Here is a 26069-nt window from a genome sequence, read left to right on the forward strand (position 1 = left end):
CACCATGGTCCACAGCTGCAATAAGTCAGCTCAACGAATTTCCTCCCTGATACGCTGTAAGTGGTTCAGTTGCAAAGCTGAAGTACAGCAGCTCAGCCAGTAAGTGTCAGACTAGAGTTACAGAGTGAGGTCACCGATTGCTGAGGTGCGTAAAAGTGACCAACCCTGGCTGACTCAGTAACTCCGCAGCTGCAGAACTCCTCCGGCTTTAACATCAGCACAAAATCTGTGTTTCAGGAGCTTCATGACACGAGTCGTCTTAATATTAATGGGTTAGTTTTGCAATAAACTTTGGACAATTTAATGCTTCCAACATCTCTGCGACATCATGGCCGTGACAAAGCGAGGCTCATACAGGCTTGTTTGGTGAGGAAGAACTTGCACAGTGGGAGGTCATAAACCTGCAGGCGTACCACAAACAGCCAGCGGTTGGTAATGCACCCCTCGCTGCTTTTTTTAAATGTTCTAGAAATGTTGTCTCCTCGTATCGAGGGGCTCATTCATCATTATCACTTCTAATGTAGCAATAACTTCATTATGTCATTAATCACTCATTAAACTTGCACAGCATGAACATGAAGCATGAAACTGACCCCCTTTTTAAGACTTCTGTTGAATGATCTTTTATAAAAGAAAAACAGACAAAACAGCAGATCTCGTCTTGGCGTCATATTTGTTCTTTAATCTTCGATGGCTATCACACATACCGACCGACGGGATTCAACATAAAGTGTTCCAGATCTTCACAGTATTGCATTTTTGCACAGTGTTTTTTTTTTTAAGTTTGTTTTTTTACAGAGTACAGAGTTCTTGAGTGAAGGCACAAACCTAGAGATTACTTATGCAAATGAAATCCCTACGGACAAAAGTTGAGAAATCAAGAATATCAAACAGAACGCTGCTGCTAGAAGTTTTACGCAAACAGAAAAGCTAACGTCACCTCTACCACCTTACTGCAAGAAAGGCAGAGAGTCATATTCAAACAAACAATACATCAGGTACAATACTTTTCTTTTCTTGCACACTTGAACCGCCTCTTGCACATCGATCACCCCAAACATTTCAAAACTCTTTCAAACCTGTGCACGAACCCTGCTGATTGTCCGTTATACATCCCTCTTCCCATCGAAAGACATCCAACAGTGCCAAGCGAAGCTCTCTTGGATGGTTTAGTGCAACTCTCCTTCAAATACCATTAAAATAGACCTCGCTCTGCTACAAAAGTACACATGGTAGTACAAGATAACAGTATTTTATAGGATTTTTTTGCTACATATGAAGCATGCTTTCACAGTAACACAATAGCTACATATGTAGTAGTAGTAGTGGTAGTAGTAGTAGGGCTGCTTCATGCATCTTCTTCCATTTTCCAAATACAAAACAGGAAGCAGTTCAGAGTCGAACCCAACGCCCACACACTTCCAAGAGATCTGCTGTTGTCTGAATAAAAAAACCCAAAACTTAAAGCTGGTACGTCATCCCTGACCGGCAGAGTAAAGTGGCATCCACACAGGAAGAGGAAGTCGCCAGAAACCTCGAGAAACTTCATGAAATTCAGCAACTTGTAGGTGGAGGAACCGCACGTGCACAGAGCCACTGAATGTTTACCAACGGGAGTGAAAAACCACTTATTGACTGTCACATGACCGTACAGCAGCAAATCATGAGCTACAAAGCCGTAATGTCTCCCAAGAATACCGTTATGTTTCATATCCAGAGACCTGCCAGACACCATACAGCAAGCTTCTACCAGGATATGAACACATTACCAGATGGCATACAGAGGATGACGTTGAACTGTTCATGATGAAGGTCTCCGATGGCCAGAGACAGATGGCAACTTACGGCAGGAAAAAGATGCTAAAAAAATGAGGCAAACTTCAGCCGAGAGAACATCTGAGAAGATCCGTCCACAACATGAGGTTAGTCATTAGTGTGGTGCTGGATGGTTTGGATCACTCCCCGATTCTAAGCTTAATGCCCATCAAGAGACGGGGTTTTTATGTCAACAACAGCAGTGCTCAGTGGTCGGTTTATCCAAACCTATCAGCATCAGGTTTCTCCAAGCGGCGAAATTCAAGAATACCGTTTCAGGGACACGAATCCAATTTTTGACCACAGGACATTAATATCAAAGATATACTCTACATTACTACCAAACGTCTCACATCTCAGTTTGATTCCAATGAAAACACAAACATATAATTGGCTTTAAATATATTCTAGTAAATCTGAAATTCAAAAAGGGTGCCTGGAAGCTCAATTCTCGAAGATCTGACAAGGTCAATCGAAAGTCAAATTCACACCGACTAACTGGAAAGAAAGAGAGAATAATAGATAATACAGATTTCATGCTGTAGCGCCTCAGCAGCAGCAGGGTAATATGCTTCCATAATTACATATTTCCAAGATGAATTTGCATGACATAATTTAGGAAATACTGAAATGTTTCCAGAACCTGCACCCTGTTAGACATAAAATGATTTCTATTTGCAAGTCATACAAAAGTCCTGTCAAGTTATAGTACTGTAGGACCACCACCTCCACTTGATGACATGTAACAGCTCTGTATATAAAATATCAACACCATCAACAAAACCTAAACCGACGACAGCAAAGATACAGTTTACACCAAATACTGCCTTTTTTACATTTACATTCTAACATTAGATGAGTGCAGAAATGTAAACGGATCGAGGAATGATTCTGTTAAACAAGCCGTCGTGAGTCGTTAAGAATACTGCAAATGGACTGTACGCATTCACGGCACTGTTAAGTCACTTTGGATGAAAGCGCTGACGCGACGTCATTCGTGTGTGATTGGAGAATCTCCACCCGTTTAGACGTGAAGGAGCGCGAGCTAAAGCCCGAAACGTCGGGACTTGAAGCACGGCGTCGCTTCACTGTGAGCTATAAATTAACTCATACATTCGTTAAGTGTGTGGCGTCCTCCAGACCTGGGCCAAAGCGCTCCTTCATGTACCTGGACAGCTATATTCAAAAAAGCAAGCCTCTCCAAATGCATCTGCACTTGTTGGGGACTATTTTCAATCGTCTCCACTAAAGGGCGTCGGCTACGCCAACAAGCCTTCGGGTCTTTTTTCAGTTCAGATTGTCTGAAATGGGACAAACCGTCCAAAAAGTTGTGCTGTTTTAGTTTTTCTAAGTCCGCCACACCACTGATGAAATCCTGCTTTGGCAGCAGGTCGGTAAGTTTCTCACCGATGGATAGCATGACAGCTCCTTAGAAGTGAAGTTAAAACATCTTAGCAATGGGCGTCATCGTCTAGGACATGTGACATCATCTACAGACGTCGCAGTAATGACTCAGAACACGATATCGAGGTCCCACATTTTGCCCTGCCCTCGGTGTTATGATAAGAGACAGGCAACCGAGCAGCTACAGATCATTTTACTCCAACAAGTGTCCACACCCAGAGTCCAGTGGGGTGGAGTCGAGATGGTGGCGGCAGCGTGTCAGCACCACATCAAACCCACCGCTAAAATATCATCGCCCATTTCTGCAACATTTCGTCCTTATTTGAGTAGTGTAGAAGGAAGCGGTTTCCTCCATGTTTACTTATCACCTGTTGTCATCTTTCCTCTCTATGCATCAAAAGCAGATCGATCTTCGAAGGAAACTCCTCTCAGCTACATGCTGAACAGATTTGACCCGGGTCTGGCATCATCGAACTTGTGCCTGTGCTTTAAAAACCAAATCAGTGCTGACAAGGAGGCGTTACTGAAAATCAACTTCACTCAGAGCGTGTCCGAGGCTGGTGCCAAAAACCGCAGAAAGAAAGACGTTGTATGCTCAATAAAGGACAGTTCAAGCACAACCCAGTCGTGTGTGTGGGTCCTGTGTTACAGGACCATCCTAATTGCTCAAACCACCTCAGCCGATTCCTCTTTGTACAAACTAAACTGGTGGTCATCAACAGCTTACTGCAATCAACCACATCACCCTCAGTCTTATTATCACTTTACTCGGGAATGGGATTCTCAGATATACATTTTCCCAGATACGTTCACTGAAGAATCACCTCATTATGCTGGTGAAGAGGGCTGTGTGCCTCTGTGATCCTGGGAACATCACTGTTTGAGAAAAAAACCCTGCTAGAGTTTTCCAAGGCGAACAGGTCCCGGGTGTGTTTGGTTTTCTTTTCTGAGTAACCTCAATAAAAACTGACAACTAGAAGTGATAAACGTTGCCCAGAAGCTATCAAAGCCAAACCAGGGGTAATGGTGATGGGTGGAGCCCGAAAGAGCTGCAGTTGGGTATCACCTGAAATAGCCACGACTACAATGGCACTGAATTTGGTTCCATCAAGCAAAGAAAAAGGACTGTGGCTATGCAAACCCTTTACATACCAGGATCCTCCCTTGGAGAGGAATAGCCCAGACTATGAGCGGAAAAGGATTTAAACCAGACCTTTGAAGCAGCCTTGAAACATGGAACCAGTTGGGCACAGCCCAAAACAGTCAATGCTAGAAAGGATAGACAGTAGAGTTGGGTGCACCATGCAAAGGCAAGGACCCAGGATTTCTCTTGGAATAGTAAGAATTTAGCTCCTTGTACCTCCTCCTTCAGCAGAAAGCCAAAGTTTCACTCGTGATGGGCTGTTAAGATGTGATTGAACAATAACAGACTAAACAAATCTTAAACTATCGAGATGGTCCCGGGTGATGATTTGGCTTAGAAAGCACAGGCAGAGACACGATAACTTGACTGATCAGGAGTTTTCGAGCGAACCAGGCCAGGATGTGAAGGTCTGACCAGAGGAGAGGACGTGTCATCAGGCGTCAAATTCAAATTCTGTGATCAGACGGGCATTAAATCATAAATCAACAGACGAATAGAAAGCACACCTTTGTACCTGAAGATAAAATGAACTATTATACTTAACAGACAGAATTCAGTTCTATGTTTCAATATCGAAGGTTTACCCAGTCATACATCCAAAGGAAAAAGAACCAAGTGTAACAGTTTACACTTCCACTCCAGTTTAATAATCTATGGAAAAGTACCAAAATTACAGCAATCAATTAAAAGTGGAATGTGTCTGATGCAAAGAGCTCATGGAGTCATATTTGTTATTGCTTTATGTTGTAAACCCTGTTCGGAGGAAGCAGCCATGATAATCTGTTATCATCTTCAGAATTATTTTATCCAATAGATTTTATGTAAAAGCTGGATGCACTGGGTCAAAAACCAAGTAAGCAGAACCTTTAATGGTGACATAGCCTTCTTCTTGTCATCAGACTCCGCCCCCTGCTGGCCATTAGAAAGAATGCAGGTTTAAGGCACTTCCACACTGGCACCACTTCTCAGACCTGGAAGCTACGTCCATCTTTTATATATAGTTTTCCCTCCATTATTATTAGAGACCACGGGTCATTTATGGAGTTTTCAGGAGGAGAAGCACTAAAGTATAAATAATTAAATATTTTTAAATAATCTGCCAGATACAAAAAATCCTTTTTAAAATCATTTTAGAAAATTTGGTCTAAATTTGCAATGACAAAAATATTCATGTCAAATTTATTACTGTTTAGTATTTGAATACTTAACTTTTGGACTCCTGGGAGTCAGACTAACAAATCCAGCTTTAAGATGAGAAGTGGTGTAAAAGAAGTCTGATGTTGATGGGAGCTACTTTTCCATAGGTTAACGTACTGGAATGAAGTCACCGTGTGATAAAGTCTTGCCCCCTGACACCCCTCCCTCTGGTCTTTCTCTGCTGGTCTAGTCCTCGTACCCAGCGGACCGGCGCCGCTGATGGTTCCAGATGTCGTCTCTGTGTTCAGGCCGGCAGAACAGCCGGGATGACTGAGCTAGGCGCTCCCGGTGTTCCCGCTCCCGATCTCGGTCTCCGCCTGGTTTGGAGAACGGAGGACGTCCGCCGAACTGGGACGAGGACTGAGTTCTGCTGTCAGCGAGATCAGACGAGGACAGCTGACCTCCTGCTGACCTGGAGACGAAACTCAGACATGAACGAACAAACAAACAAGAGAAGGAAGCTGTCATTTTAACTTCATATGATGGAAACACTCACGCCTCAATTACATTTTACACAGTAGGAGCGGGTAGCCAGTCACACTGATGATAAACCAGAACTGTCCCTGGTTGGTGTCCAGCCTGGAGACCATCAGCACCTCAAATGCTGCCTTTTCACCTGCATCACCGATGATCTCTTTAAGCTCAACAAATCCTTATGAGTTTGACACGAAACAAGAAAGAAAAATGCACCAAACATCCTTTTATGTTCAGCAACTTTACATCGAAGACACAAGAGTAACCCGATCAGGTAAGACATGAAAACTTTCAAAAATGACAAACTTCCATCTAACTGCAAAAACAGACAGAACCTGCTGTGCAACATTAGTCGGTTTTTACGGACACGCTGGACCGAACAGCTGGTCTCACACGACGAACAAAGTTCAACAAGAACCTTTGAAGATAAACAGCATCTGACCTGAGCGCACACAGAGAGAGTTTGGTAATCCCTCTGCAGTCACTGAGCGAAAGCACAAAGCATCCCATGTCGAGCCATGAATTAAACATGAGAACACCACAGAGAAACCCGACAGATGACACGAGAAAGCTCCTGGATGATTTTGACTTTGATTTAGACCAACAGCAGCAGATTACCTGCTCTGTCAGAGGCCAGTTCCTGCTGAGCAACAAACCTTTTTACACCTACACCCCATCGGTTATTGACGACTTTCCTCCCTCTCAGCTCAAATTCAAATGATTTGCAATAAAAAGCCAAGAGGAAAAGGAAACAGCTGCTGTAATGCTGCACTTTCAGAGGAACAAATATGGATTCAAATCTACTTTATTTATATAGCACAAATTCACAACAACAGTCACCTGAGGGCACTTTATGATGTAATTATACAGAGAAAACCGCAACAATCAGACAAACCTGTATGAGAAAACACTTGGTGACAGTGGGAAGGAAAAACTCTTTTTTAACAGGAAGAAACCTCCAGTAGAACCAGGCTCAGAGAAGGGCGGCCAGAGTTTAATACGATTTTAAATCCTACATTTTTTAGCAGTATTTAATAATATAAGTATAAGGTTCAACCTGTTTGTGTCCAGTTAACACTTTAATATTTCTCCTTGATTTCAGTCTGAAAATTTGCTAATACTGTTTATTCAAAGTAACGATGGACTCACCTGCTCTTAGTTATTCTGTGAGGGCCGTTATCAGTTTTCTGCTGGTGCTGCTGAGGTCATAAAAATCACAAGAATCAGGCCTTCATCAGAGCAATAACCCACCACATTAAAACATCATAACTGGAAAAGTCAGGATCAATTCAGTCTGTCAGTGTAAAAGTTATTTAAAAGCAGCTGAAAAAACAAACATAAAATGACATAAAGAAACACAAAGACTTACAAAACAACTAGAATAAATAAATGAATGAATAAAAACAACCAAAGACAGTACCTTGTAGTGGTTGCACTGTGGCGGACTACCGTTGACCTGGTAATACTCCACCAGCCTCTCGGCCAGAGCGATACGTCTCAGCAGATTCTCGATGAAATGCTGGATTCGAACTTTGCCGCACGTCTCCTGGCGAACCGCCGCCTCCAGAAACTTCTGGATGGTTAACACTTCCCTGCAAAGCAAAAATCACCCAATTCATAACTTAAATATACCATTCACCCCCAGCTATGCAAGAGAGGCAAAAGGGAAATAACGGGCTGCACCTTCAGATCCTGTCCATGAATATCATAAACAGGATCAGAGACAAGGAGCAACCCTGGAGTCCAGCACCATCCACCTGGCACATCCTCCAGACCAGCGGTCCCCAACCTTTTTTGCGCCACGGACCGTTTTATGGTCGACAATATTTTAACGGACCGGCGTTTAAGGTGTCGCGCATAAATACAACAAAATAAAACCAGTACTGGTACCAAAAAAAATGAAGATTTATTCTTAACAAACAAAAGAATAAATCCCTGAAAACATAAATTTCACCCCCGAACCTCAACTCTCGCAGCCCAGTACCAAACGACTCCGGTCCGTGGCCCGGGGGTTGGGGACCGCTGCTCCAGACCACATCAGTGAGATCCTGCCCGCCTCACCTCTCTCGCCGCTCCAGCTCATTCTCTGAGGCGTTGAGCTGCTCCCTCAACGCGGCAATAACCATCACAGCCACATCCACCTGTCGGCTAAGCGACCTCTCCTTGTCTGCAACTTCCTGCCTCTCCTGGGCCAGATGCTGTGAGTGAGCACGCTCACACAGGAGCTCCGTGTCGGTATGAGCCAGCTCGGTGCTCACCCTGGCCAGCCGGCGCTGCATGGTGCTATCGGCCGCCCTCAGAATGCTGGCCAGCCGCTGCCGCACTGCAGCCGAGGCTGCTGCCGTCTCCAAACCGGAGTAGGAGTTATGCTCTGGTAGGTGCAAACAAGACGAGACGTTACTGCAAAAAACAGATGTATTCTGATACTGCAACACTCTGCTCCAGAAACCCACCAGTCAGATCCAGATCCAGGTCCAGATCTGGGTCCGGTGGAGGGCCAAGTGGGGGGAACAGTATGTGATGGTGGTTGATGTGGTGATGGTCTGACTTTTTTGAGGAAGTTTTCAAATCCTCCTCATTTCTGCTTCCACTTCTCTCTTCACCCTCATCGTCCTCATCCTCCTCGTCTTCTTCCACATCTTCGTCTTCTGTCCCCACATCGATTTCCTCGTCCTCCTCCTCCTCCGCCTGCGTCCCTACCCCAACGCTCTGGGTGCGCCTCCTCGCAGACCCATATGAGTGGAGGTATCCGCTGTCTCTGCTGTCGCTGAGAGAGCGGACATGAGGTGGCCTCCCTGTACTTTGCTGCCCCCTACGCGTCGGGAGGCTCATGTCGTGCCACGGGATAGCTGCCGTCAGCGGGTCGGGGAGCTTCCCGGTAATGCTGAACCCTTCAGTGACCATGTCTGGTGAGCGATACGAGTGGCGGTACTCGAGGTGAGCGCGGAGGGAAGCCAAACTGTGGAAACGCTCTTGCTCGCCACAGCGGGGACAGCGGAAGGGGAGGTCACAGGGAGTGACAGTGTCCACAATTGCGCCGCAGGCCTGGCCGTTCCTCTCTAAAAGGAAGGATCCAGAACCTCGGGAACACAACTTCTGCTGCATCACCTTACACCTGAGAAGTACGGAGGGGATTAGTGCTGAAAGACTGAAGACCCTAATTTACTGACTACAAAAGCTGCATTAGCTCAAACACCCACTCCATAGACTCCCAGGTTAGAATGTCCAACTTTACAGCAGACACAAACTTGGTAACCTTTAGGGTGTCTAGAGATAACCCTGCCTGACCTCATCTGTCCATCACCACTGCAGACAACAAGGGGCTCAGATCAGACCCCTGATGTAAACCCACCTGTCAGCCCTTCACACACCCCACCTCATACATATCCTGCACCACCTTCACATACTTGACAGTCTATCATATGGTTTCTGTAGATCCACAAAGACACAGTGCAACATCACATCCTCGTTTCAATTCAGTTATTTAATTTATTTAAATGTGCAGTGCATTTCTTTTTTACAATAAAAAGACAAAAAAGATTATTATGGGCGATGAAAGCCTCATTTTACACAGCTTATTTGTTTTGTTTTGGGGGTTTTAAACACATATACATAGTCATGTACACCTGGGCTAATGTTAAGTTTCTGTTACCTTGGAGGATTATTGTGTTTGTAGTTAATATAGACCGAAAATATGTGATTTTAAGTGAGCTCGGACCGGCTGAACACAAACGGAGAGGACTTCCCCCTCGGTTCCCCCTCAGAGTCTGTTTGATCCCGAGTCTGAACAACAGGTACCTGTCGTTATCACAAAGCTGCACCGTTAGCTTTACCTGGCTGCAGCTGCTAGCCTAGCCTAGCCAAGCGGGTTAGCAGAGACCGAAACAATCGCTGAATCACGGCGGAAGGATTTAAACTCTCTTACCGCGCGCAGCTTTAACGGCTGCCTTCAGATGACACTCCCAGATGACCCGTTACTGTCTGAAGGAGTCCGCTCGCAGCCCGACGCAAACAGCAGCCTGCATGATGTCATTCATTCAGGACACATAGGACCAGACAGCAAGCTAGCAGCGCCGCTGACCAGCCACATCCGGGAAAACGTTTCAAAATAAGATCAAATGCGTCACTTCCGTCCAGGGTGCGGGCGAAACTGTTGGTTTTGTTCATTTATTCATATTCAAGGTTTTTATTCTTTCTTTCTTTTTCCGTTTTAAACGTATTTATTAGAAGTTTTCCTCTTTTTTTTACTTTTACTGCTGTCATATGACTGCTCAGGAAAAACCTGAAAGCTGGGATGGCGATGCATCACCACCAACAATGAGACTGACATGCACTGTGAAAACTAGTGCAGTAATCGGTGCATGAACAACTGGGAACTTTTTCCAGCAAGTTGTAAGACTGTTGAACTCTGGCACTGCTCTGGAGCCTCTGAAATGTTCACTCTCTGCCTGAACATTTTCTTGTTTATAATAATAATAATAATAAAAGATTTTCTTATGTATACTAAATAAGACTGTAAATGTGTTTTCTGTTCTGTTGCTTTTGTGTCTTCACTCTTTTTGGTTTTCAGGTCTCGCTGGACTTGGGTGCAAATGTTCGTTTCATGTGAATACATGTGTAAGAATGACCAAAAAGAAAAAGCATTGAATCTGTCTTATTTAAAATGTTACTTATTTTTACTTTTTGTTATGTTTTATTTGTACCATTTCGAGCAATCTTTTATTTTTTACAAAAATAGCTTTTTATTATTTTATAACATTTTATATGAAGCTATTTTATTAGCTTCGTTTTGGCTACTGTAACACAATATCTTAACTTCTGGGGATAGATATCATTTTTATTTCTTTTTAGATACTTTGTTTATCTCAAAAGTGGAAAATTCCTTTGTAACAGCAGTTACTTTCAACACAACATTAAACAAACAGCTTAAAGGTTCAGTATGTAGAATTTTTCACCACTAGATGTCAGTAGATTGCAGGTTGCAATCAGCTGAATTCTGTTTTCTTACTTCTCCCAATTTAAGTGTATTATTCCAGCTATGGTGGCTGTTATAGGACAAACAGGGTTTTGTCAGCCATAGATAAAAAACATTACCATCAGATTTTATCCCTTACCAGCCACAGCTGGCTGTATATTTCTACTACAGTTTGTTTAAGAAATACTTTTCATACAAATTACATTTGAACATATTTGAATAATATCATCACTTAGCAAAAGATCAGGAAATACAAAAATGAACAGTTTGTTGGATAATTTAATTACACACTGTTCCATGGACATTTATGGATACAGTATGCTTTTAAAAAAAAGACAAAATAGCCAGAAAAAGTACTGACTGTACCTTAAATTAAGATTGAAAAGCTAAACTTTTGAGATTTAAGATTAAAGTCATCCAACTTCCTCAAAACATTCAGATGTCCCCCGAGAGTAAACTTTAAAATTGTTTCATCATAAAAAACCCGACAGAGTCAAGACAAAAGAGATCTATTGTTTATTGCAATGATATCTTCCAGCGATGTGCTGTTTGTAGTAATGTACATGTAACTCAAAATGTGACTGTTTTACAGTATTGTTTGGTTGCCACAGAATCAGCCACAGGAGTGTTTCCTGAACTGCACCATCATGGTTCCAGGTAGCTGCCGTTCGAACGAGTGTGCTCATTTGATTTGAATCATCAGGAGTACACCAAACATCTCTCACTTTATCTACTTTATGTGATTTAAAGGAAACAAAAAGCGGTTTTAGTTTGAGTTAGTTTTCCTTATTTCCTGGTCTAATGATGGATGTTCATATTAAACTTGACCAGAGTTTTAAATAATGAGATACAATAATCCCTGTCAGTCAAAAGCTCCGGTTGCAGACTGCTATAAACACTCAGTTTGTGACAGTTTTTTCTACTCTTGGATCTGTATGATGTCAAAAAGAGGTCATCTGAGGCACAGGAGCCCCACCCCCATCTGATGTTCAAATTGAGAAGTGGGTGGTGCATATATTGCTTGAATACTGGTGCTGTGAATAATGCAAAGTTACTCCAGTCCAAGGATAGAAATATGGAGCTGGAAATGAGCAGAATAGGTTCTAATCACAACACAATCAGACTTCGGTTGAAACTACATTTGCATATTGGGGTTAAAATGCTTGAATCATGAGATCGGTTTTCCCTCTTTCTATCCCTTTTTTTCTGCTTGTTTTACTTGAGATTTTAACAGTGGGTCTTTGGCTGTGAACTGAGCCTCATCCACTAATTTAAGTTTAACAATATTAAAGGTAAACCCACATAAAGATGCCTTTTCCCAAAGCTCTCCTGTGTCTTCCTCCTACTGACAGTGTGCTTGATAGTTAAGTTTGGCTCCTATCTTTGTTCCTGCCAGACGTTTGTTGAAGACCTCGTCCATCTCTCGGCTCTGCTCTGGTGTGAAATGGTTCTTCCAGTCTCCAACCTCACCTTTGCAGGGACACAAACATCACAAAGTGAAACAGCTGCATTTGGATTCCACCTGAGGATTGATAAGATGTTGGCTAAGTATCACAGTATGCATTTCTCGTTTTCTAGGCTACTTTCTGGGCACCTTTCCTGAAGAAGACATTCCCCATATTGCCGTGGGAGCTGCTGGAGCTTTCCTTCATGGCTTTGAAGGTGCTCGCATCTGCGATCTGCTGCACCTGAGCCTCTGTCAGGCTGAAGCCGTAGAAGCTGGAGATCCTACGGATGTTCTCGCTCAGGTCCTACGGGAAACAGAAGAATCATTACCGCACATTACCACAAACCCCTGCGGTGTCTAACTGTTCTATGTCAAATGCAGCTTTACCTGTTTCAGCTCTTCATATGTAACGACCATGACATTGGGGTCGTCCATCTTCTTCTCCCAACCTAAGGCGTGGTCAAAGTAAGACCCCCAGGGAACTACACACAAACAATGACAAAAAATTAATGAATCACCAGGTCAGAAGATGGCCCCCAAAATCGAAGCCACTCTTTCCCATGCTTAGTTAGAAATACTTCTGTAATTCTAGTCTTCAGATTTAATATCAAATTTTATAGATTTTTTTAATCTGAATAAATTATATATATCATATCAGAATATCTCAATTTGAGACGTGTAATTTCCAGGTCTAGGTTCAAATGAATTAATCAAAAACGATTTGAATCTATGAAGTCATTTTTTCACAAAAACATATTGTCAGGGTTCTTCCCAGTATTGACGATGGCTTGATTTCCAAATCAATAATCTCATTCATTCTAATGCTTCAGAAACAGTTTTTTCAGAAGCTCTGAAGTAATTTTTAGGACCTAAAGGTAACCAAATTATTGCTTAACCCATTCTTAACGCCTAAATTTGACCAAGATATTTTTAGCATCCAAAGCTAAACTAAATAGTTTTTATGTCTGTGAAGGTTCTCAGTCATCGTAGTCTGAGGAGCTCGGAAAGAAAAGCGTCATCCAAGAAGCTTCTTCAGTTATAAAAGCAACTGGTGGAGAGTCCCAGATTTTAAGGCCTATGGGAGTGCCCCCACGAGGGTCATGGTCCCCAGTCGCCCACTCACATCCTGGGCCATCTGACCTCAGGAAATCACACGACAGGGTGGGGCCAGGTTTCACAATGAGCTCACCCTTGGCTGATTGTGACCCACACCCGTTTTCACACCTTGGCTCAGGCGATTAGAGGATCATCAGGGGTCCTTTTGTCCCTCTGTGGGGGGAAACTCCCACTAGGTTTAAATCTGGGACTCTCCACCATTTGACCTTAGAACTGAAGAAGCTTCTTGGATGAGAGGTGAAACGTCTTCAAGCAACTTAAAGAAGTCCAGACGCTTTTCTTTCCAAGCTCCTTTGACTAAATCGTTTTTCACACCTAAAGCTGAGTAATTTTAGCAAACCAAGTACTGTCTAGTGATAAACCTGATGGAATAATCTCTGGTGTCTCAAGCTAACCAAGGCCTTTTTTTAATACACTCTTGGCAGTAACTTCTGTGCCACTCGTTGATAGTTTTCTTTACAGTCAGAAGAATTTATTTTAAATAATTTTTGCTCTTTTTAAATCCAATTTCAGAATCACAGAAACTCACAGTCTTGGACCGAGTATTTCTTCTGTACTTTTTCTCTTTTAATAGACATTATAAATCTCTTACTTACAGGTTATGGTATCTGTGTTTATTATACTCTGACAAGCATCTCTCTGTGCTCAGTCCAGGCCTGATAAGCAACTAAACTAACTGTTTTATTGCAGTGCTTCATAGCAAACTCACTAAGTGGGGCCACAGCAGCTCTTTGCCCCACTTGGACCAATCCAACATTTCCACCGTGACCCTGCTGAGTCAGCACTATGTGCTGTTTGTGAGGCCACAAGTGCAGCAAGGCTCAGGATTATGAAGCCAAATCAAAGAGTGAAACAAAAGCTGGTATTTTTATGGACAAGGTTTGGACCACAGTGTGTCCAGCGTTCCTCACATTAATAAGTATTATGCTCGGTTTGTTTGCTCACCTTCTCCACTCATGAACTGGGAGTAAAAGGTGTCCCAGGACTTTGCGGATGGGAGCGCTGGGTTGCTGTTGGAGAAATGATAGAAGGAGACCATTGTGTCTTTCGGGTTTCTGAAGACCACCAGAATCTGTGCAAGAAAAACCACACAAATGAGATTTTATTGACCTGGAGAGACGAGAGAAAGGATACAAGAACAGAAAGACGGGAACAACAGTTACAACTACTCTGAACATTGGCCACATTTTTCCTCAAAGCAGGGTCCATGCGTCGGTCTGTTCTTTTTCTTACAGAGTTTCCACTGTCATCAACCAAGCATCTAAATCCTGGGGTTACATTTGGAAAAGCTGCAGTTCGTTGTGGGAATGAGAGCTTGAGTTTTACACAGATGCTTGTGGCAGCAGTATGCAGCTGAACGTCTCCTGCAGAGCTCGTGAAACTCACCTTAGTCTTCTTTTCGTAGAAGGAAGCAGGAATGTTGTCGGGGTGAAGGTGAGCCCCCAGAAGTCTTGGAGAAGGAGCTTCTTCCATGTTCTGAGGGTGGACAAAACATACCATATTTACCCAACATTTTGTGACATGCACTTAGAGTCTTGTTGTGGTGAAAGCAGGGAAGGCGTTGCTTGTGCAAACACTTTGGCCCAGGGTGTGGCTTTTCAGGAACCCAGTGTACCAAAGGTCTGCAGCTTCACATTCTCTGGGTCGATTCAGTCTGCTTAAAGCAAATTTGCAGAATTTCCAGACTTTGCTTTTAAGGATTTTGCTTCCTGTGCTGTAATTTGTCAGGGTTGTAATGCTACAGGGTTCGACTCACGATGAATTACTGTCTGCACGTTTGTGACTGAACAGCTGCAACACGTCCAGATGTGCCTTTTCTTTCAAACAGGAAGTGAAAAAGCACCTTCAGGGAATCACATCTGCTCCTCAGTGAGCCAATCGGCTGCTTTTCCCAGAGTCAAACCACAAAAATGCTGAACTCTGTTGACTTTGTTGACTGCTATAATCTTATGTGCAGCACTTTGTGATTCTGTCTTGAAAGGTGCTACATAAATACAAATTTATTTTTTTATTTTTTTATTTTTTAAGTATCTTTGATTTATTTCCAGCTAAACCGAATTTAAATTTTGGAAAATTATGAGGAAAATGCTGTGAATCCAAACAGGAACAAACAAAGCAGCTGCTTCACATGATTACGTCACACCTGGGGCCCGTTCTTCGTACGTCGCTTACTACATCCAAGATCAAATGACACATCCAAGATCAAATCATCGCGCTAACCGTGAGCTCGCTAATCCGGTTCCCCGAACACACCTGCTGTTGACGATTACTACAGCTGGACGCAGGAATGTGACATCACTGGGTGTCGTAAAAGGGGCTACGCATCGATAGTAGAAACATTGATCGGCAACCCGCTGATTGGTCGGCGAAAATGTCCAAGGGGCGTGCTCGGTATTTTCCGGCAGCAGAGCAAGAACTCTTGAGTGAGGGATTTCAGGAGTTTCAGAGTTTAATTAAAACGCAAGAGAACACTGCAAAGGCTGCAAAAGCAAGGAGAGAGGGCTGGCAGAAAGTTGCTGACAAATCAAACTCGTAGGTAATTTAATAATAATAATAATAATGGATTGGGTTTATATAGCGCTTTCCAAGGCACCCAAAGCGCTTTACGATACCACTATTCATTCACTCCCACATTCACACACTGGTGGAGGCAGCTACGGTTGTAGCCAGGCTGCCATATCGCGCCATCGGCCCCTCTGGCCAACACCAGTAGGCGGTAGGGTAGATCTATCATATGACACTATATTGTCCAATATCATATGGCATTATATTATATTATAATATGTTATATTATATCCCCTTTCACATTAGAGCCACAACAGGACCCACAAGAACATGGGAACAAGTAAAAGTGGAATACAGGAGTATTCTACAGAATGGTAATATTTATCTCTTAGATTGCTTTGCGTCTCTTGGCAAGGTAATACTGGCCTGTAATACTCTGTTAGTTTGTTCATAACAGCAACCAAGAAAAGGGCAGAGGAAAAAAAGACAGGTGGTGGTCCTGCACCCCCTCGTCAACAAGTTGGTTAAGTAAATAATACCCTCACGGGAATATTGATATCTCTCTATGAGCACACTGTCGCGCTGAGCTAAAGGATCCTGTCTGTCCCGCAATATACGCTGAATTCTGAGGACTCTCCTTATCAATCTTGCACCTTCCGCAATGGGTTGGTCGCGTATACGGACAGGATATGACTGCGACAGACTTCCCAAATCCACCTTCGCTTTTATAGCCGTGGTCTCCCATCTTGATTACACGAAGTAATTTACAATTACTACTCTGAAATATGAATTACATCTGTAATAATCACATACATGTAATAGAATGATTAATAGTACATTTCCCTTTTTTAGGAAATGACCTGTATGTATCTGTGTGACATCAATAAAAGGATCAAGTGCTGCATTATCTTTAGTTACATTGATAATATTTATTTATGGTGAAACAGTGGAAAAATATCGCTGTTGCTTTCGTATAAATGAAGCGGACATACCTGCGTGGCCGCGATCTAATCCTGTTTACATAAAGTGAACCTGCTCCCGAGCAGGTTTACGCTTACGGCTCTGTTGCTATGACAGCAAGTCCCGGATGAGCTTCGGGGAACCGACTGATCCAGGATCACGCGAAATCGTCAACAATCTAATCCGGCTAACCTACTTAGCGAGGTACGAAGAACAGGCCCCTGGAAGTGATTTCAGCTGCAGTCAAGCTGTAAACACAAACGTTTAAACGTAGTTTCAGGATTTATTCTTTTAAAATATTCACTACACAAACTGTTTGATTACAGTTAAGTTGGCGTGCTTGAATCCAACCTTTCACCTAATAGGACTTCATACAAATATATTAGTTCTTCTACTTTAGGCAGGCACGTGTGATCTAACTGTACTTTTTAACTTGCAGTTATTAAACACAGGTTTTACTGGTTTTTCTTCCTCAGGCGACTCTGGGATCAAATCAGTGCTGTCAAAAGAAAATGAGGAAAAGGCCTCCATACTCTAAACATGAACTGTGTAGGAATCAGCCTATTAAATGACTTCCACATGGGAGCAGACAAACCAACTTCCTGAAGAAAGCAAAGACTGAAAAGACATTTTGCTCTGTTTTTACATAGATGTGATCTTCATCTCGGGGTCTGATTTAAACCTTTTATCTCATAAAATGTTGAAGCAGCTCACAGACGTTCAGTGACTGAACGCTGAGGAGAAGCCTGACAGGAATCCAGATGTGGATCAGGGACCTCGTCAGTACTGTGCTGTAAAATAACATCCACACAGCTCCTCATCAATGTGTGCTCCGGGGTTCCAGTACAACGAGCCCTGCTTCTTTAATTTATTTGATGTGTTTTGGTTTAAAATTGTAACGATGAGAAAACGGACAGCCTTCTCCCGGTCACATAGAACTGAGAGAGTCCGAATAATTGCTAATTACTTTATGTTTATATTTTTTAATTGTTAAATTGAATGAACAAGGCTCGGCCAGTAGCAGCAGCTGATGAAATATTGTCTTATTTTAGTGCATATTTAACAAACATCAGTGTTCAGACTGTTAAATTAGTAATCTGGGTTAGGGTTTTAGCCCACAGTCGGCCCAGTACGATATAAATGCAGATTATTCTGAAGCGAATCATGCAAAGCCACTGTAGTGGAGCCTAACAGTAAAAATGAGCTCACATTAAAGAAAAATGCATGAGGGGAAAATGCACTTCTGTGGTTTCTGGGTTTGAATGACATCTTTATTTTCATCAGAAGGTAACGGCTATAAACTGTACTGAGAGACACGAACGCTGCAGACAGTGAATGTGCCTCCCCTGGAGCAAAGCCTTCCAGTTTCTTAAACCATGCCTGTTTATCATATACAGTGGGGCAAAAAAGTATTTAGTCAGCCACCGATTGTGCAAGTTCCCCCACCTAAAATGATGACAGAGGTCAGTAATTTGCACCAGAGGTACACTTCAACTGTGAGAGACAGAATGTGAAAAAAAAATCCATGAATCCACATGGTAGGATTTGTAAAGAATTTATTGGTAAATCAGGGTGGAAAATAAGTATTTGGTCAATAACAAAAATACAACTCAATACTTTGTAACATAACCTTTGTTGGCAATAACAGAGGTCAAACGTTTACTATAGGTCTTTACCAGGTTTGCACACACAGTAGCTGGTATTTTGGCCCATTCCTCCATGCAGATCTTCTCGAGAGCAGTGATGTTTTGGGGCTGTCGCCGAGCAACACGGACTTTCAACTCCCGCCACAGATTTTCTATGGGGTTGAGGTCTGGAGACTGGCTAGGCCACTCCAGGACTTTCAAATGCTTCTTACGGAGCCACTCCTTTGTTGCCCGGGCGGTGTGTTTTGGATCATTGTCATGTTGGAAGACCCAGCCTCATTTCATCTTCAAAGTTCTCACTGATGGAAGGAGGTTTTGGCTCAAAATCTCACGATACATGGCCCCATTCATTCTGTCCTTAACACGGATCAGTCGTCCTGTCCCCTTGGCAGAAAAACAGCCCCATAGCATGATGTTTCCACCCCCATGCTTCACAGTAGGTATGGTGTTCTTGGGATGCAACTCAGTATTCTTCTTCCTCCAAACACGACGAGTTGAGTTTATACCAAAAAGTTCTACTTTGGTTTCATCTGACCACATGACATTCTCCCAATCCTCTGCTGTATCATCCATGTGCTCTCTGGCAAACTTCAGACGGGCCTGGACATGCACTGGCTTCAGCAGCGGAACACGTCTGGCACTGCGGGATTTGATTCCCTGCCGTTGTAGTGCGTTACTGATGGTGACCTTTGTTACTTTGGTCCCAGCTCTCTGCAGGTCATTCACCAGGTCCCCCCGTGTGGTTCTGGGATCTTTGCTCACCGTTCTCATGATCATTTTGACCCCACGGGATGAGATCTTGCGTGGAGCCCCAGATCGAGGGAGATTATCAGTGGTCTTGTATGTCTTCCATTTTCTGATGATTGCTCCCACAGTTGATTTTTTCACACCAAGCTGCTTGCCTATTGTAGATTCACTCTTCCCAGTCTGGTGCAGGTCTACAATACTTTTCCTGGTGTCCTTCGAAAGCTCTTTGGTCTTGGCCATGGCGGAGTTTGGAGTCTGACTGTTTGAGGCTGTGGACAGGTGTCTTTTATACAGATGATGAGTTCAAACAGGTGCCATTCATACAGGTAACGAGTGGGGGACAGAAAAGCTTCTTACAGAAGACGTTACAGGTCTGTGAGAGCCAGAGGTTTTCCTTGTTTGAGGTGACCAAATACTTATTTTCCACCCTAATTTACCAATAAATTCTTTACAAATCCTACCATGTGGATTCATGGATTTTTTTTTCACATTCTGTCTCTCACAGTTGAAGTGTACCTCTGGTGCAAATTACTGACCTCTGTCATCATTTTAAGTGGGGGAACTTGCACAATCGGTGGCTGACTAAATACTTTTTTGCCCCACTGTAGCTAAAAGCACCACACACACAAGTGCTTCAGACGTGTCGCCGCGCCCGCGCTGTTAGATGGTATCTGTGTTTGCACAGGAGCAGGTGTGTCACGCAAACACAGAGGCGCTCTGCACGGCTCAACCTTTCACCTGTACAGCACACCTGCAGACAGGAGGCCGGTTTCTAACAATAACTGTAATAATAATGACTGATTTTTAGTGTCTCATATACATTATACAACACACACACACAACCTTTAAATTTTCTGGTCCATGAAACTCGATCAGCGGTGGGAGTTTGCTTTCCGACTTCACGCCTGTAGCCGCTGTGATGATCTTCTTTATCACCCCGACCATCCAGTTGAAACCTGCACACACACACACACGCACACACACACGTGCGGTTGTGCTATCATTGCAGAGATTACACAGATATAAGGCCTATAACCCTTTCGTGCTCTCTTTGGTCGTTTCTGTGCAGATCTGTTTGCTTATATTTGCGTGACGCTGGCTTTGGTGGAGCATTAGCCAAAGAGCCGCACGCTCACTGGCTTGTCAATCATCAGCTGTTAGTCAATGAGAATATATTGGATAATCCTTTCTGACACTTCAATGACCAAAAATGTACATTTTACTAACTGAGCTAAAACCTTTTATTCAATATGACCTGAAATAAGCAGCCAAGAGCATGAAGTCATCAGGAGAGTGTTTTTAAGAGGTCCCAGCAGAGGGCAGACTCAGCTACCATCCACTGACGGCCTTTAAAAAGTTTCTCCAACAGAAAACAAGTTTCAACTTTTGCTGTAACCTGGTAGATTTGATATGAAGTGGTGGTGAATGTTCACATTAAACATGTTTCTAATGCTGAGCTCAGTGTTTCCCTGTGAGACTAAAGCTCACACAGCTTTTATACTCTCAGATCTGCATGATGTCACAGAGAGGGGTATCCCTTTGCTCGTCTGAGGAAAAGGATCAGTGTTGAGCTGTTAGTCATGCACAGCTGTCTAAGAACAAAATAAGGAAGTAAAAATGAGCCGAGCAGGTCCCGAACTTCAACTGTGGCGGCTTCCCCGTTTTTCCCTGATACTCGTCTGTTTGTTTTTTGTGCTCTCATTTCAGACTCGTCACTTCCTGGTTTCACGTGTTTCCCGCTGTTGTAATCTTTGCCCTGCCCCTAAAGTTGACCTCCTCTCTGTCTTTGTTTTACAGCTGGTTTCCCTGTTGGATTTGTTTGCCTGCTCTGATTAATATCCGGCGTGTGAACCTTTTCCTCGCCTTTTAAATCATCTCTGAGTAGTCGGCTCATGATTGATTGCACATTGTCGTGCACTCTTGAGGGAGTCTGGCTGCTGCAGAGTGAAGAGTTCAGGGATTGCACCTAGAAAGCTCATAGGTCAGAGGTCACACCGTCTGATGGAGTTTAAACACGACTAAAAACATGTTGGCGTTTTTAAATGAAAGGCTCTCATCTTCAGCTCATTAACAGATCTTTTTGACTCGATCAGCATTACTCACCACATTTGGGGTAAGCCACCAGCATGATGTCGTCCTCTCTGGCCTGCATCTTCTCCAGACACTTTAAATGCTCCTTGGGAGACAGGAGGGTCAAGTACAGCACACCATTGTATCTGTACACCTTCTCCTCGTCGCTCATCTCCTTCGCCTTCAGCATCTTGGCCTGCAGCGGGCCCATCGGTCCCTCGCCGCTCATCCTGACTTACGCACGGAGCAGAGACTCAAAGAGGAAGGAAACTCGGGAGAAGCTGCAGACGCTGCTGGAGCTGAAAGTGAGAAAGCAGAACTGAGACACAGAGGAAAAAGGGTGTGTGTGTAAAGTAGGAACAACGGGAGGAGGAGGAGGAGGCATCAAGCACCTCCCCCTCCACACACACGCACACAAATATGCAGAAAACCCTGGATTCATGGAGGCGTGGCTGAAGGCTGAATGGAGATCTCTGGACAAGGTTCACCATATGGAGGTGCCAGACTGACTCACACGGACGCACACACACACACACACACACACACACACACACACACACACACACACACACACACACACACACACAAGCGTTACAGATGAGCTTCCTGTGCTCCTTTCTGGTCGGTGAATTGTAAACAGCTTCCTGAAGCGATCCTCTAAATGTGAACTATTAGCCGACAATGACGAGTGGCACAGGAAGCTTTTTAAACTGTTGCTTTAGTGAAACACATTTAAGCATTCGTGTCTTTTTTGTCATGTATTTGTCTCTTATGACCAACTCAGCCCATCACTGCACTCCTGCTGCACAGAACTAACCAGTTGTGGGGTTTCATAACCTGACACCTGAATACAAGTGAAGCCTTTATTTAAGCCTGTGTCTAATTCCCGGACACCGAAAAAGTTAAGAAAACTTGTTTCATGGCCAAAACGAGAGCCAGGCTCCAAGAGCAGAGCGTGCTATAAGTGGGCGGGGCTAATCCTCATTCATTTATCATACAAACCTCAGGAAGCTATTATGTGTCAGTCTCTTAGAAAGAGGCCTCAGTGGCTGCACTGAGGGCATACACAGCTACATTCCTCCAGAGGAAAAGCGCCCTGCTCAGCCCCGGTCCATGCGGGTCCCTGTGGGTGAGGCTGTGAGTTATCTAACAGTCCTCCACACGCGATTCACTCGTCTGCCTTCATGTCAGCAGTATAGCAAAAGCTGTACTGGCCTACTTGGGAAAATAAATCTATTGGGTATTTTTCTTGTCCTTCAGACAATAACTGTGATTGCTGCAGAGCCGGACGGGAGATAAAAAGATAAACGTGTAGAAAATTCATTTATTCACAGAAAATGTCCTTGTATTTGTCATGAATCGCTGTGTGGCAGGCAGGAATTGGACCCAAAATGCAGGCTCTTAGACACAAGGGGTGAACTCAAAACCACAGCTTTATTTGCTGGCTGGGAAAAGCAAACCAAACTGGAGAATGACAACCTAAACTCACAGGGACACACAGGGAGATCCACACAGCATGAGGGACGACGCAACACTGACTCAGAGAAACACAGGGTTTAAATACACTGGGAAGTAACGAGTGGAATGAGACACAGAAGGAGGGCACAGCTGGGAGAAATCAGGACTGACGAGACAAGCAAAGCAGGACGCATTCACATAAGACACGGACCTTCAAAGTAAAACAGGAAGTATGACACAGAGACGCAAACTTGACACAGTGGAGACCGCAACTAAGAAACACAGAGACACAAACCATAAGGCAGAGGACTCTAAGAACCGAGAGACACAGAGGGGAACTCAAACATGCAGACACAGACTACACAGAACAGAGGGGACACAGAGAAACATGAAGGGCAAGGGATCGAAACTAGAAACCATAGAACAACTCACACAAGTACAATAATACAAAAATCACAAAGAACTAAACATGCTGGGTGGGGAGACCCAGGACCCTGACAGCACTGTTGTATGGGTGGCAATGAGTGGTGGGAGTCTTTATCAACAGGGAAAACTACAGAACTTTAACATCTGTCCACTAAAGCTGTCCAGTGGGCTCACACCTGAGTCACAGTGTGACGACAAAATAGACGTCTGACGTCTGAAAAGAATGAAGAACAGCAATCGACAAACTGTATAATAATTACCATCAAATACACCCTTTATTTAAGAGTATTGAACACTGTAAACAGGTCATCATCAAAATGTTTTCAGGTCTTCAGGTGGAGTTATCCTGAGACTCACGAGGTCACCATTTACTCATAACATGTTCTAGGTCGTGTTTTATTCGTCCCTTTTCTGCTTGGTCTCCTTGCTTGTGTTTGCATATGTGCGTTATTTGCATTATCAACACACATAAGCCCCTCGTCACTTAGCAGCTGCACATGAGGACCGACTCTCTGTGGCAGGATCGCTCTGAGCCAACTCTGACGTATGTTGTCTGTGAAGGTTCTCAGTCATCCAGGTCATCGTAGTCAAAGGAGCTTGCAAAGAAAAGCGTCTGGACTTCTTTAAGTTGCTTGAAGACGTTTCACCTCTCATCCAAGAAGCTTCTTCAGTTCTAAGGTCAAATGGTGGAGAGTCCCAGATATAAACCTAGTGGGAGTTTCCCTTTGAGATCCCTTCCCAGACGCCTTAACGCCCACTCACATCCTGGGCCATCTGATCTCAGGAATTCGCATGATAAGGTGGGGCCAGGTTTCACAATGAACTCACCCGAAACTCTGGCTGATTGGGACCCACGCCCAGTTTCCCACCTTGGCTCAGGCGATTAGAGGATCATCAGGGGTCCTTTTGTCCCTCTGTGGGGGGTCACTCCCACTAGGTTTAAATCTGGGACTCTCCACCATTTGACCTTAGAACTGAAGAAGCTTCTCGGATGAAGGTGAAACGTCTTCAAGCAACTTAAAGAAGTCCAGACGCTTTTCTTTGCAAGCTCCTTTGACTCTGACGTATGTTAAAAATATTATTGTTACACTGCTGCTCGAGGTCTTTGCTCACAGGCTCACAGTTTGTTGGTTGGTGAAAAGGGGGCGGAGCCTTTCAGTCTGTGGCACCAAGGCTGTGGAACAGTTTCCCACCACAACTACGTTTGTTGACTCTGTGGAATCCTTTAACAAGCAGTTAAAACGTGTTTGTTTAAACAGGCCTTCAGTTAATCAACACTTTTGAATTGTTTTGAATTTGCATTGTTTATATTGTCTGTTTTATTACTTAATGTTTTCTTTATTTTAACCTTTGTTGCCTGTCTACGAAAAGCGCTTAATAAATAAACCTGACCTTATTTTATAATATCCTAACATGCAATGTTAATGCCATCTGTATGCAGATACTGCTTTCATTCATAAATGTCAGTTTTCTAAAAAAATTACAGATGATTTTGATGTTTTTGTCTTTTAAATTTGTAAACCTTTAAAATAAAAATCAAACTTTTCCATTTTTATTGATCTCAGGTGTTTTTCCATCATCTGCGTGTTTGTGTCTTTTTCTCTGTAAATTTAGATGAAACATTTCATCTCATAAGTTCTGAGCCGGCTGGTTTTACTCGCAACCTTTTTCTCTTCAGGTCACGTAGAGCAGAAAAATCAGGAGAGAGACTGAAGATGGAACTCAGTGATGCTACGTCTTAGTTTGATTTGCACCAAAATCTAAAAGCTCAAACAATCAGCAGCATCCCTGCTGCACCGGGGCACTTTAGTTCTGAAGGTTAGCAGATGTATCAGAAGCAGATCCTTTTTCAGGGCTCTGAGATGAAGCCGGACGGAGAAAAATACCTTTGGTCTAAAAACAAAAGAATCTGCCAGTCTCAATCGCTCGCTTGTTCTTCTGGTCCCTCACCCTTCCTCTTTGCTGTCCTCAGATAACTCCCCTCCCCCTCCCCTCTTCACCCGCTGTCTTACATCCTGGCTCTCCGCCCGGGGCCCCTCTCGGCCACAGCGGCGATCGGGGCCTCACGGTGTCATTTGCAAACTGTCCCAAACAAAAAACTCCATTCAGCTCCACGCAAAGGAGCAACCACAGATTCCACACACACACACACACACACACACACACACACACACACACACACATTTCCACGCCTGAATCCGTCACGCTTCCTCATCTTTCTCTTAAAGTGTTTAATTAATTAATGATTTTACACCCTGCTGACTTTTCCTGCTGGCGTTTCAAACACCTACAAAGACGCGTCTGTTTCTGCTGGGAATGATTTCACTTCATCAGAATGATGCCAGGCCTGTTCCCGAGTTTTACTGATCGCCATAATCACGATTAGAAAGTAAATAAAAGGCAGCAGAGGTTTGAGTAAAATAGAAGAACACAGATTAGTGACAGAAAAGGTGTTGGCTGACGTTTATCAAGTATGAACATATCTCAGTTTACTATTTCTTTATATCAAAATTCTCAAAAAGTTGTAAGTTCGCATGACATGTGAGTAAAAACAGAATGCATTGATTTTATTCACAATAGAAGACAAAACAAATGAAATGTTCAAACTGACATGTTTTATTATTTCATGGCAACAAGACGTTGTTAGCTGGAGGCAGATTTTACAGGTGACTGCATCTATTCCAG

At 43.5% G+C, this 26069-nt stretch overlaps 2 protein-coding genes across 3 annotated transcripts; both read right to left on the reverse strand.

The window, feature by feature from the left end:
- Positions 1-656: 656 nt before the first annotated feature.
- znf365 (zinc finger protein 365) lies at positions 657-10155 on the reverse strand. Of its 2 annotated transcripts, none has more exons than XM_082557721.1 (6): positions 9960-10155; positions 8488-9149; positions 8096-8405; positions 7455-7626; positions 7184-7230; positions 657-5972 (listed from the first exon to the last, which is right to left on the reverse strand). In XM_082557721.1, the coding sequence occupies exons 2-6, from the start codon at positions 9137-9139 to the stop codon at positions 5747-5749; spliced, it is 1407 nt and encodes a 468-aa protein (XP_082413847.1). In that variant the 5' UTR covers positions 9140-9149; positions 9960-10155; the 3' UTR covers positions 657-5746. The 2 variants fall into 2 exon arrangements, with proteins under 2 accessions (XP_082413847.1, XP_082413846.1); XM_082557720.1 differs by having other exon boundaries at positions 7184-7233; positions 9960-10154.
- A 1347-nt stretch (positions 10156-11502) lies between these two features.
- sult6b1 (sulfotransferase family, cytosolic, 6b, member 1) lies at positions 11503-21968 on the reverse strand. Its single transcript, XM_082558051.1, has 7 exons — positions 21534-21968; positions 20274-20386; positions 14959-15048; positions 14518-14644; positions 12844-12938; positions 12604-12760; positions 11503-12479 (listed from the first exon to the last, which is right to left on the reverse strand). The coding sequence occupies exons 1-7, from the start codon at positions 21727-21729 to the stop codon at positions 12352-12354; spliced, it is 906 nt and encodes a 301-aa protein (XP_082414177.1). The 5' UTR covers positions 21730-21968; the 3' UTR covers positions 11503-12351.
- Between the last annotated feature and the right edge of the window lie 4101 nt (positions 21969-26069).

This window comes from Aulonocara stuartgranti (genome assembly GCF_965226115.1).
Source record: "Aulonocara stuartgranti genome assembly, chromosome: 13".
In the NCBI taxonomy this organism is placed as follows: domain Eukaryota; kingdom Metazoa; phylum Chordata; class Actinopteri; order Cichliformes; family Cichlidae; genus Aulonocara; species Aulonocara stuartgranti.